Source organism: Xyrauchen texanus, chromosome 15, assembly GCF_025860055.1.
Source record: "Xyrauchen texanus isolate HMW12.3.18 chromosome 15, RBS_HiC_50CHRs, whole genome shotgun sequence".
Classification (NCBI taxonomy): Eukaryota; Metazoa; Chordata; class Actinopteri; order Cypriniformes; family Catostomidae; genus Xyrauchen; species Xyrauchen texanus.
Window position 1 is genome coordinate 17,226,656 of NC_068290.1, and position 13,250 is coordinate 17,239,905.

The 13,250-nt window shown below is 39.7% G+C and overlaps 1 protein-coding gene across 1 annotated transcript; it reads left to right on the plus strand.

Annotated features, from left to right (window-relative positions):
- Positions 1-10,185: 10,185 nt before the first annotated feature.
- Positions 10,186-12,029, plus strand: LOC127656428 (transcriptional repressor scratch 1-like). Its single transcript, XM_052144752.1, has 2 exons — positions 10,186-10,528; positions 11,247-12,029. Exons 1-2 carry the CDS (start codon positions 10,414-10,416, stop codon positions 11,969-11,971), a joined length of 840 nt encoding a protein of 279 aa, XP_052000712.1. The 5' UTR covers positions 10,186-10,413; the 3' UTR covers positions 11,972-12,029.
- Positions 12,030-13,250: the final 1,221 nt, after the last annotated feature.

Sequence of the window (13,250 nt, forward strand, 5' to 3'; positions counted from 1 at the left end):
CAACAGAAAACAATATTATGGATTTGCGGACATCAAAATATGAAGTTATATACACCGAAAAAAAGAAAAGGTTAAATCATATAATTTATGAAACTTGCTCATTTTGTGGTTTTGTTGAAGAAACAGTTCCCCATTTATTTTGTGAATGTAGTATAACCAATAAATCATGGATTGACTTAAGCTCATGTTTTTAGCCCCACAAATAGCTATAGTTTACACGATATGGCTATGACCTAACATCACATCAAAACAAGTCAAGAGTAATCGAGCACATGCTTCAATCTACGATAAACCAATGGTAAGCAGGACCCGCCCACATAATTATCATACAAGAGACAGAAATTGAATAATATATATAAAAATAAATACATGTGGGAATATTTAAATATGGAAATAAATACAGGTGGGAATAAATAAATATAAAAATAAATGAATGCATAAATAAATAATAATAATAAAAAAATTTAAATGAAAGAATAATTTTTTTAAAGAATACAAATAAAAAGAGAAAATAATAAATAAAGGAAAAAAATTCCACAAAAATAAATTCAGGAATAACTTTCATTAAAAACAAATTATATTTGTTTTATCAAGACATTTATTCCTTTATTTATTTTCTTATTATTACATTTATTTATGTATTTATTTATTATTTTTGCAGGTTTTGCCCTCCATAGTATGTTCAGCAAATGTTGATACTTTTTATTAGGCATTAGAAAATCTTGATAAAGTCTCACCAAGACGGGCATTGGAAGAATTATAAAGAGCATTTGACCATTTAGGCACGTACCGCATAAGCGCACAAACATTAGCACAATCACCTCAATAATTACAGGCTACATTATTGACAGAATCTAGTAAGCAGGAATATGAAAATTACCTCGATATGTTTCTTCAAATTAGAGGCAGGATTTTTTGCTGATATCTGGCTTGAGCATGTTAAATTCACATGACACAATCAACCAATTGGCCTTTTTCACTGCGAAAACTTTCAGGAGCGGCCGTAATGTTCAGGTGTTGAACTGTGTTTGAGGCATCTTCCGCATTCATAAGAGTTGGCGCAATATCTACAGCTACCATTCAAGATTTTTGGGTGTTATTTGATTTGGCGGGAGTCACAAGACTCTCGCTAGCCAATCATGTTGATAGAAAAAAAATTAAATCAGGACAGGGAAGTAGCGAACACAGACGGAGGTAAAATAGCGCAGTAAAAGTACAGTTACAGCACTTAAAATGTACTCAAGTAGAAGTAAAAGTATAACATTTTAAAACTACTTAAAAAGTACAATTCCTGTGAAAAACTACTTAGTTACAGTAAGGTGAGTATTTGTAATTCAAAGGTTTTGTTGATTTAAAACTCAATAGGGCATTAGCCATAAAAACCTCATTTGTTTAGAAGAATATTGAACTCACTTTTATCACCACACAGTGGACATTTCAACAAAAAAAAATGCCGGAAGGAAACACGTAATATCATTTTGCAAAAAAGTAGCAACAATCATGTAATTTTCATGAGATCAGGCTGGCTAAACTGTATGACCCTTGTCTCTGCCAACCAGTCTTCTACATCGCTTATTGGTACTCGCTATGTCCATTTATTTACTTGGTAAGTAGCGGTGTAAAAAGTGTGAGAATGTACAATTAGCCAGTTTTTATTTATGTATTTATTTGTCTTGCAAATTAAGCTTTCAAGATGAAACAAGATGCCCCTGCTTTGTGTTTGGGTCCTTATCTTCCTGCCTGTCAGAGTTCATTTTGCAATAATGACTACACATCAGGGCAATTCAAATCCAGTTCTGGAGAGCCACCATCCTGAATATTTTAGTTGTGCTACAACTAACTTTCAAGTAAATCTGAAGATCTTCATTTGCTTGTTCAGGTGTTCAGGTTTAGGATTGGAACTAAACTTTGCAGGGTGATGGCCCTCCAGGACAGGATTTTAATAGCCCCGTGGTACATTGTCCCATACTTATCATACCTGAAGTACTGCATATCTGCCATGTTTTATAGTTTTATGTGAAACATTGTTCTATTGTTATACTAAATTTTTATATCTAAACCCATAAACCCCCATGCCACATGTGTTTTGCATTGTAATTTTGAAAAAGCAGTTCAGTAAAGCCTCCTGTGTCCTTTGCCTGAAAACCTCTGCTTCTCTCGCACCCACACATACTCACAAACACACTCGCATACACTACAATGACAAGCCTCTCCATTATGAAAATATCTCCAGCCAAAGTGTCCAATTATCAGGCCTACTCAGCTGAGTCTTCACACATGGAAGGGCACACTGAGGCCAGCATGGCACAAGATTCTCCCTCTCTCCTTTTTCTCTGTCTTTTCACAAGTTGGTACATAGTGTGAAAAGGAATGTAGAAAAAGAAACAGAGTGAAAGAAAGTGAGAGACGGCCTAGAGAATGGGAAAAAATCAAACACCATTTGCATAATGTGGCTTTTGTCCCCATTTTCAGTCTCTTTAACTATCACATCTAATTAGAGCTCCAGACTGCCAGCTAGAGATAGGGCTGTGAGTGTGTGTGTGTGTGTGTGTGTGTGTGTGTGTGTGTGTGTGTGTGTGTGTGTGTGTGTGTGTGTGTGTGTGTGTGTGTTTTCATGATTGTGTGAGATAAAAAGGCTTTGCTGAGTCCCAGGCTGGCTTATTCTTATCCCAAGGGAATGCTTATGACAAATAAGATTAATGTAGTTCCTCTGTCACAAGACTGCAGTCCAGCAAGTGATAGGTGACATTTGCAGGTGACTGTTGGCCAGTTGGACCTCTATGGAGACCAGCCAAACTGTGGGTCAGACATTGGGTCACAGACTGTAACCCATAGACTGCTCTAATTGCAGTAGAGAATACACCTACTCTAGCTAAATTTAGAAATATAGAATGATATAGTGTAACAGACCAAGTTCTTAATGTGGAAAGGAGGAAGCTGGGACCGGGTGAACAATCCACATCAGACATTTAATGGACACTTTACAGTTTATAACAAAAACGTTGTGCTGGTGCTCTCCTGCTTCAGTCTGCGTGAGGTCTGAGTGGAGAGCAGTATGTGTTTTGTTCGCTCCAGACCAGAAAGTGTAAAAAAACACGAATTAATCAATGCACATTTAATCAAATGTGTACATTTGTTGCGTGAATATGTAACCAGTCTTTCGAACAAGTTTAAATCGGTTTTGTCTGTAAAAGTGTGATTTTAACCAAGGGAATTCAGTGTCATGTTGCATGTCTGTGAAAGTTAGCTTGTAAAGTGTGATTGCTAAGGGATATCTTTTCTATTTCTGAAAGATTTCATAATCGCAGGTATCACAGCATCAGGACCCGCACCAGCCGACTACATGACAGCTTCTTCCTCGAAGCAATCAGACTTTTGAACACTTGATCTCTCACGATCAATATACATCAGCACTGCACTTTATTAATCTTATTATATTACACTGGACTGTCATAAATTATATTCTCTTTAAAATACAACTACTGTATAATTTTTTTATACACTTTATATCGTTTTTTTATTGTATGTGTATTCTATGTTATGTGTTTGTGTATTCTACATTGTGTGTATTGTTTACTGTACATTGTATATTAGTATTGTGTTGTGTAATTATGTGAACATTAGATATGTAAATTGTGTTGTGTAAATGTGTTGTTTATTGTAAATTGGTATATGTCTCGTCACTGTCATGACTGCTATGTTGCTCGGAACTGCACACAAGACTTTCACACACTGTTGCATTTGTGCATATGGTCGTGTGACAATAAAGTGATTTGATTGATTTTGATTTAGCAGGAACAGGCAAATTGTCATTGCAACGGTTATCAACTGCATGTTTTCTATCTTCCACAGTCTCCTCCAATAAAGACCCATGAACTAGCAGTTGGACTCCAGCCTTTATTTGTTGAACACAACACAAAGCAGAGAGGTAGCCGTGACGATGGCGGCCCAAAACCGGCTACACCTGCTGCTATATCCTTCTCTTCACGTGAGCTCCAGTTCTGGATGAAATGTCCACAGAGTGGTCCCACAAGCTGCAGAGTTAACAGGAATGCATACTTCATTAACATGTTCCCTAACCAAACCCCAATTCTAACCCTAATCATCAGTGGAGTAAAAATATAATTTTAGTTGGAAAATGCAACCTTAGAATCACGCTTATCATAGTTTATGTGTACATGATTACTGCATCCCTTCAGAGGTCACTCATGCAGCATGCTATCAGTAACATCACAGGAAAAGGAAAACGCATGACTTGTTGCAATGATTTCTGATGAGAGATGGTGCTTGTCAGTAATTCGGCATAATTCCTGTAGATTTCCTGTGTGATCATGTTTTTCAATCCAGATAACCACAGACACATTTTAACAAATTGTTTTGCTGGATTTAAATGTGGATTTACAACTATTATAATTTACTTTACTTTTTTAACTTTACTGTAGGTTTAGATGTTTTTTGTTGCCATCCAGTGTTTTCCAAGGCATTCTGTTTGTCTTGGGTCTCTTTAATTGTGCTCAGGGTTGACAGCTTGATATAACACACTATTCAGCCTTTCTTTTGGGTTGAGCAACAGCCAGTCAGAGAACTTACAAAGAATCAGTTGCAAATTGCTGTACAGTACTTTTCGGCTAAACCTCGAATTTCATCCTTCCCCTTTTCCATTAATGTAGTAATTGTAGGTATGGGGCTTGGGTAGCTCAGCGAGTATTGAAGCATACTACTACCCCTGGAGTCACAAGTTTAAATCCAGGGTGTGCTAAATGACTCTAGCCAGGTCTCCTAAGCAACCAAATTGGCCCGGTTGCTAAAAGAGAGCAGAATCACATGGGGTAACCTCCTCGTGGTCGTGATTAGTGGTTCTTGCTCTCATTGTGGTAAATGGTAAGCTATGCGTGGATCGCGAAGAGTAGCATGAGCCTCCACATGTGGAGTCTTTGCGGTGTCATGCCCGACGAGACATGTGATAAAATTGACAGTCTCAGAAGTGGAGGCAACTGAGACTTTCCTCCAACACCCAGATTGAGGTGAGTAGCCGTGCCACCATGAGGACCTACTAAGTAGTGGGAATTGGGCATTCCAAATTGGGAGAAAAGGGGATAAAAATAAAAAAATGTTTTAATCAGGTTACAGAATTCTATTGAGAGTTGATCCTATATCAGTTACTTTTGGCAGCAAAGCCATAACACTCTCCACTCAGAGTGGTTTTGGCTCCTCACACTTACATGGGAAAAAGTGCAAGAGCATATCACTGCATTTGGAGGTAGATCGGTGTGGCAGGGAGGAGGGCGGGACCGGGTTGTGATTATACACACCCAGCCCTTTATCAGGCTAATCAAGCCTCCGAGAGGGATAAAGGCTGACTGCGGAGGATGGTGCGGGAGGCGAGAACTGGCTTGTCAATATAAATAATATTTTAATGATCAACTTAAACAAAAGACAAACACACACACATGACGGACATGTCCGTAAACGATCCCTCTCTCCTGCACCTTCCTCCAAAGTCAGCCTTTATCCCTCTCGGAGGCTTGATTAGCCTGATAAGGGACTGGGTGTGTATAATCACGACCCGGCCCCACCCTCCGCCCTGCCACAATCGGTAACTGTGTGTGCAAGAATGTGTGTATCTGTTTATGTAGGTGTGTGTGTGTGTGTGGGCGGGTTTGGGTGGTTTATGAGGAAATTGTTTTAGGTTGCACACTGGTAATTACAAGGGTATTATGCTATAAATGTGGTTCATGAGGACATTTATAATGTCCCCATAATTCAAATCGTTTAAACATCCCAAACAATGTTTTTTTGAACATTTAAAAATGCAGAACGTTTTTTCGTAAGGGTTAGGTTTAGGGGAAGGGTTGGTGATAGAATCTATAGTTCGTACAGTATAAAAAAAATAATTATGTCAATGGAGAGTCCTCATAAGGATAGAAGCACCTGTGTGTGTGTGTGTGTGTGTGTGTGTGTGTGTGTGTGTGTGTGTGTGTGTGTGTGTGTGTGTGTGTGTGTGTGTGTCAGAGCAAGCTATAATATTGTCTCTGAGCAAGTGCTAATATCTCTCTCCCTTGGCTCTTTGTCTTACGGTTCAGAAGAATGTAACATCTGATTACTTCTGACACACCATTGTTTGACTGTTGGCGGAATTAAATGATATCTTTCTCTCCTCTCTTTTCTTCTGCTCTCCAAAGCCAAATTCCCAGTCACCGTTATGTTACTCTTGTCAAGTATAAAAATGCAATTTCACTGATTCAAGGCAATTACCTTAGAGCCTCTCTCCTCATCAGGATGAAGAAACTACAAAGGCACAGATGGAGGCTGACTCTTGGAAAGGAAAGAGCTTGAGGCAAAGATCCGCAACAGCCCCACTGACACTGCGTGGTGATGACTTAAATCGCTCATGCGCTCGAGACAAAGAGGAGGAGAGAATCCTAATTACCCAGCACCACGTACATTATCCTCAATTTGCTGTGAATGTGTGTGGTGTTGGGGTGGGTTGTGCATACAGAAATTAAGACAGCTCATATTACATACCACATAACATTTGCATTGTTAACTTTAGTGGAATCTTGTGTTCCCCAGGTTTGCCAGGTAAGAAATGAAACAATGAAACAAAAATGGTCTAAATGCTGAGCAACAAACAGTGTAGCATCCCAGTGCTGTTTTTACTAAATATCAGCCTAGAACTAAATGTTGGATTTGGGATCCTGTATGATTTGACTTGAAAACACAATATAGAATCATTGTAGTCTCTTGGAATTGTACAATTTAGTGCTGGGCCCACACGGACAGCCAATGGTTGTACACCTTGTCTACACCGGACACGAGCGTTGCATCAAAAGCAATTGAACCCACTGTTAACAAAGATGCTATCTATGCTGGAGGCATCCTTTGTGGCACGTTGCATCGCACTAACAGTAAATGGGTGTCCTATTCAATTTTGCACTGCATGCTCTGGTGTTACTCTGCCAACAACACAAATAAATGGCTTAGAATGTTTGTGTTGACGCATCCAGTGTAGACAGCCTCAAGACGTTGCATTGCGTCAAGTCAGAGGACGACCCCAGTGTAGATAGGGTGTTACTGTATGTAAGCTCTGATCCACAAGTTTCTAAATGGACAACCAAAGACTGCTTTCAGGCCCTTTGACTAAATACAGATGGAGAAAAACAGGCTGATCAAACTGTGAATTCAGCAATAGGAGGTTGAAAGTTTTACTGCTGAAATTCTTCTGTGTGTAATTAAATTTTATCCACTGCCCCCAGTGGCCAAAGCTGGAAGTATTTTTGAGATGAAATGTCCACAGGGTGGCACCAAAAGGGAGTTTTAGTAGCAAATTATACAGTCAAAAGGAATGCATATTTAATTAACCCTACACCCTAACCCAAAACCCAACTCTAAATAAAACTGAGTAATAATGTTATTATTTGAGCAAACAATAAACCTGTGAATCGTGATCACCGTTATTTTTTTGGAAAGTGATTACTTCCTGGTTTCCATGGGATCATAATAACCTGTGTCGCAGAGTAAACCCGATTACTTCCAGACTGATCTCACAGTGAATTAGAGAATAGTGGGTCAACTTTTGTTAAGTTAAACTCAGTCTGCGCTTGCTGAAATTTGAAGCACTGCCCCGCAAAGTTTGAAACAGGAAGTGTTAGAGGACAAATGTAAACAGAGTGACACCAAAAGCAACTTTTTTTTTTAAAGGATGTAATAAAGTGAAGAGGAATGCATACTTTATTACTTCTACCCCCAAACCTAAATCTAACCATCAGTGGTGTCAAAATTTAATCTTAAGAGGAAAAAAGGAACCTCCAAATCATGCTTGTCACTGATTATGCAAATGCATTTACTTCCAGTTTGCTTCTAGTCTCACCACAGGAGAATGTAAATGTCTATTAGGAGATGGAACGTCACAAACTCTGCATAATAGGGCCAATGTACTGAAACTTTCAGAAACATTATTCTGACTTCCAGTCATGTCGTGTCTTCTTTCCATGGGACCAGTGCCTGAGTTTTGGAGATTGATTGCACGATGTGCTATGATTAGCTCCACAGGGAAAGGTGACTCTGTCTGAATGTATGCAAAAATATCTGAAGGGGAACGACACTTGTCAGAATGGAGTTGATTTCAGGGTACGTGAACTTTTAGAAGCAACAAGTTGTGATCATTTTTGAGAAAATCTGTTTTCTATAAAAGATTTACCCAACACTGCTACCAAACTTTTCCCTCAAACCCCATCCCTTCCTCTGTCTCTCTACTGGTGCTTCAGAGTTCCCCTTAGCTGATCCTTGCACCCACCCCCCACCCCCCCCATCCCTGCCTTGTTCCCACTAGGCTCCATCTGCTCGTGGAGGGGGCCGCAGCAGCAGCTGCAAAGCCTGGATTCTGTGCTCTTCTATGCTTGCTGCCTGCCACTGCACACGAGCACCAGCTGTGAACTAGCCTCTTTTTACCTTTGCAGCCTATAGCACTTCTGCTAAAATCACAGAGAGATTAGGCAGGTGATTAGTTAGTGATAGCAAAGGGTTGATGTGATTTTAGGTAATACTGGTTAAACAATATGAGAAAATGTGCATGCTTGAGAGTAGTTAATGTCAGACAAGGTATAAGAGCAGCTTACTACATGGTATATCTATGCTCTAAGATAATTGATACCAACTTATGTCTTGTTGTCGTACTTCATATCTGCAGTACATCTTAACTCTTGCATCTGATATTGCTCACATTTCTTGAGGAATAGATTTCTTAATATTTGTGATGTAAACTGGTGACAAAGCCACCTGAAGGGTTTTAATTTTGAGTTTATTTATGTTCTGTGTATTCTGGAGATGTTACTGTATAGATGGATTGATAAAAAACAAAGTTGAGTAGAGGGAAGGGAAAATAAACTAAGTTTGGGATGTCACTGTTTTCCTATTAACTTCCTGTAGAAAGAAAGAAAGAAAGAAAGAAAGTAATTAAGTAAGTAAGTAAGTAAGTAAGTAAGAAAGAAAGAAATAGTTGGAAAGTTCTCAGATTCAAAAATAGATTACATTTCTTTCATTCACTTTCATTCATATCTATTTTCAAGCAACAATTCATATATGTATTGATGAGACTTATTATGTAGCCTGGGATAATTCACCCAAAAATTTAAATTCTCTCAACATTGACTCACCCTCATGCGAACCCAGATGTGTATGACTGCAGAACACAAACTAATACATTTAGAAGAATATCTCAGCTCTGTAGGTTAAATGCAATTGAATGGTGACCAGACCGTTGAAGCTCAAAAAAATCACATAAAGGCAGCATAAAAGTGATCCATATGTCTCCAGTGTTTAAAAGACTTTAGAAGTGATATGATAGCTTTGGGTGAGAAACAGATCAATATTTAAGTCATGTTTTACTATAAATATCCACTTTAACTTTCACATTCTGAAATTAAAAGTGAAAGTGGAGATTTATAGTAAAAATGGCATTGATCTATTTCTCACTCAAAGTGATTGCATCACTTCAGAAACCACATTTATTAAACTACAGGAGTTGTATGATATTGATTACTTTAATTCTGTCTTTATGTGATTTGTGGAGCTTTAAAGGACTGGTCACCATTCACTTGTATTGTATGGACCTAAACAGCTGAGATATTCTACAAAAAAAATCTTACTTTGTTTTCTGCATAAGAAACAAAGTCATACACATCTGGGATGGCATGAGGGTGAGTAAATGATGAATTGTGTGAACTATCCCTTTAACCTGGCTTTTTTCACAACAATAAATTTCATTCCCATTTATCGGAGATACATGGCGGGTCGCCCAGGGAGTGGGAACAAAATGTGATGGATAGACGAATAACGACATCAATAAATCATTCTCGTCCAAAGTTGTTCCCAGGAGATTTCTGATGGATTAAATTAAGCATTCCCATCTCCATCTCCCACCTGATCGCTGCGCGTATAAATCCCACCAGCTGATCAACAGAGCACAGACGTCACACCGACACTCGCGAGAGAAGGGAGCGGATAACTCACTCACACTCTCTCTCTCTCTCTCTCTCTCTCTCTCTCTCTCTGTAACAACACTCAACAGTTCCTCCGGAAACGTATTCACATTTAAAGGTGCCCATTTTTGGAGTGCTTCCATTTGCGCGACGGCATCAGATCTGAGCGCACCGCTTGACAAGGGGGACTCAGGGAGAACGAGATCTGTTGCTATCGGGAGCTATCCAGTGCTGAAGTTGAATTTCCCGTTACGGCTCGTGTACAGCAGAAGCGCATCAAACATCGCCACGGAGCTCCCGCATCTTTTTCTCCGCTCAGGTGTTTGGCTTTCAGACCCTTTTCAGGATCACCGAGCAGTCCAAGTCTTTTATTCTGCGGTGGATAAAGCAAGGATAACGTGCTGGACGAGTGCTTCTGCTCTGCGCTCTAAACATGCCAAGGTCTTTTTTGGTGAAAAAGGTGAAGCTAGATGATTTCTCATCCACGGAACTTGAGAGCGCGTACTGCAGGTCCAGGACCGATCTTAGCTTTCGGATACACGACAAAGGTAAATGCAAAAGTCTCAACTTTACACATGCCTGTATTTTATATATATATATATTCTCTTTATCTATGCATTGCTTGTGATTTATGTAAAACACAAATGGAAACGCAAACATAAGTGGCATTCCCGCATTGAAGTGCATGATAAACATGCATGCGTTATGAATGATTTGCTGCTGCTGCAAACTACGCTTAACTTCTTAGCTACTTGGATCCCATGCAGTCACACGCGTTGACCTGCTGCGTGCGCGCTGCTTGTCTTCAAGATGAGCTTAGGTGTTTGTTTGTTCTACAAATCAAAGAAACGCTTAGAGCAGCTGACTGCACACTGTGATTATGGCATTGCCTTTAGAACGGGGTAATTAATCTCCTGCTGTAAAAAGTGCTAACTGTGCCCATACAGTAGCTCCACAGTAAATGTGGTATTATTATCCTGAAGTAGCCTGAATACATAATGTGAATACACTTTTATTTAAGCAAATGACGAACATTTTATTTGCAGTTTCCTTTAGTGGGGATTAATGGAGTCTAATTGTAGTTTAAGACAAGTGCTGATTTCGTTGAAAATATTACAATTAGTACAGTCTGGCAGAGTTGATTTTGCCAAGGTGGAGATAAATTGAGCGGGGAAAGTGTTCGGTGTATCTAAGAAGCACACTGTCCTCGCTCGATTCCCTTGCAAATGTGAATAATTAAATAAAAGGTCTTGTTCTCTCTGCTAGGGTACATCAGTGACTACATCAGCCCAACCGTTTACGATGGAGAAAGCGACGGTGGAATTAAAGTACCTTCCCCAGGACCAATTTATGACAGCAACCACAGTGACTACGGGGCACCTGACTCGGACCAGCCGGACAGCCCGCAGTCAGAGATCACGTCCGGGTACATTAACGGTGACAACGCGGTGAGCGAAGGTTACACCGTGGATGCGTTCTTCATCACGGACGGCAGGTCGCGGCGGAAAGTGATTAGCGGCTCGCGGACGCTCCATCGACACACGTGCAACGAATGTGGCAAAACCTACGCGACGTCTTCCAATCTGAGCAGGCACAAACAGACGCACCGGAGCCTGGACAGCAAGATGGCCAAAAAGTGCCCGACATGTGGGAAGGTGTACGTGTCCATGCCAGCCATGGCCATGCACCTGCTCACCCATGACCTCAAGCACAAGTGTGACATATGTGGAAAAGCGTTCAGCAGACCTTGGCTACTGCAGGGCCACATGCGGTCTCACACGGGCGAGAAGCCCTTTGGATGTGCACACTGTGGAAAAGCGTTTGCCGACCGCTCTAACCTGCGTGCGCACATGCAGACCCACTCGGCATTTAAACATTTCAAATGCAAGCGATGCAACAAAACTTTCGCGCTCAAGTCCTACCTGAACAAGCACTACGAGTCCGCATGCTTCAAAGGCGCGTTCTCGCCACTCGCGTCTGTTGAGGCATGACTTCCGGTCTTCAAACACTCCCCCCATCCCCAGTCATGTCTCAAAATCTAAAGTGAAACCCAACAATAGCACAATTTTATCTATTTTTTGCAAAGTTGACCATAAAGGAATATGGAACCTTCGCATGCACTTCAGAACACATGTCCTCAAATGACGCTCATGCATTTGACTTCACCTCGGCGCTGCGCAACACTTGACCTTATATGACTGGCGTCGATGAAGGCTTGAGTGACACCAGGTTTCATTCAAATAAAACTCTTTTGTATTGTCAGTGGATATTAACATACTGCTGCAGGTGGCCCAAACGTATTCACAATCGAGGTAAACATTTATTTATTTATTTATTTAGGCCTTTGTATTTATTTATTTGTTTGTTTGTTTGTTTATTTTGTTTTAATGACTTCATATAGGATGTATTATTCAATACAATGCACTGAAAGTGTGATTTTCTTTTCTTTTATTCATACAGCCTTTATTATGTTCTTTCTAAAATGTTGCTTTTTAGGTTATGCCAGTTGTATTAACATGCCAAAGTATTTCGACCCATGGTAATAATTAGAAAGTGATTTGTTTGTTTATTTTTGTGTGTTTATTTATTTATTTATTTATTTAATGAACCTACTTAATGCATGCAAAAAGAAAATAAATCTATGCCAATACAACAAAGCTTATTATTTTGCCAAAATGTAGAGATAGTATCAGGGGGCAATATTTTTAGGGGTTCTCATAAGAATATAAAAAGCAATAATCATGATGCATGGTATTTTGAAAGTAATAAAGTATTACCTATAGCAGTTTTTTTTTCTAAATCAGGTACATTTTGATCCAATATACTTAAGAATCATTTTACAAAATACCATAACAGGGAAAATGCCAATATAGAGTTTAGTGAGTCAAAAAGACTCAAATCATAAGTCTAAACCATCTTCCTTTGCTCTCTGCTTTTGCACTGCCTGCCTCAAATTTAAGCGTAGATTTAGGATGTAGGCCCAAAGTGCTATAACTCCACTCTAAGCAATTTAGAACCATTCTCTGGAAGTGTGGCTCGTTCTCTCTGGAAACGTAATGGCTTTTCTGAGGTTAATTCAAAGGGACACGCAAGGACATGCAAGGATAGGTGTGAAAGGAAGGTATACCATCTGCATAGCGTATCTGCAATGCACTCAGACACACTGCATTTCAGACTCAGATCGAGGCAAGGAGAAACTTAATTTTCTTTAGCTTGGGTGTCCCTGAGATTGCACTTCATTGTAGAAATCTTTAAATAAGTAGCACAAAA

What these genes read in the sequence shown, in the direction of transcription:
- LOC127656428 (XM_052144752.1), top strand. Translation starts at nt 10,414, where the DNA reads ATGCCAAGGTCTTTTTTGGTGAAAAAGGTGAAGCTAGATGATTTCTCA. An exon ending in CTTTCGGATACACGACAAAG is followed by an intron (nt 10,529 to 11,246) that starts GTAAATGCAAAA and finishes TCTCTCTGCTAG; the next exon opens with GGTACATCAGTGACTACATC.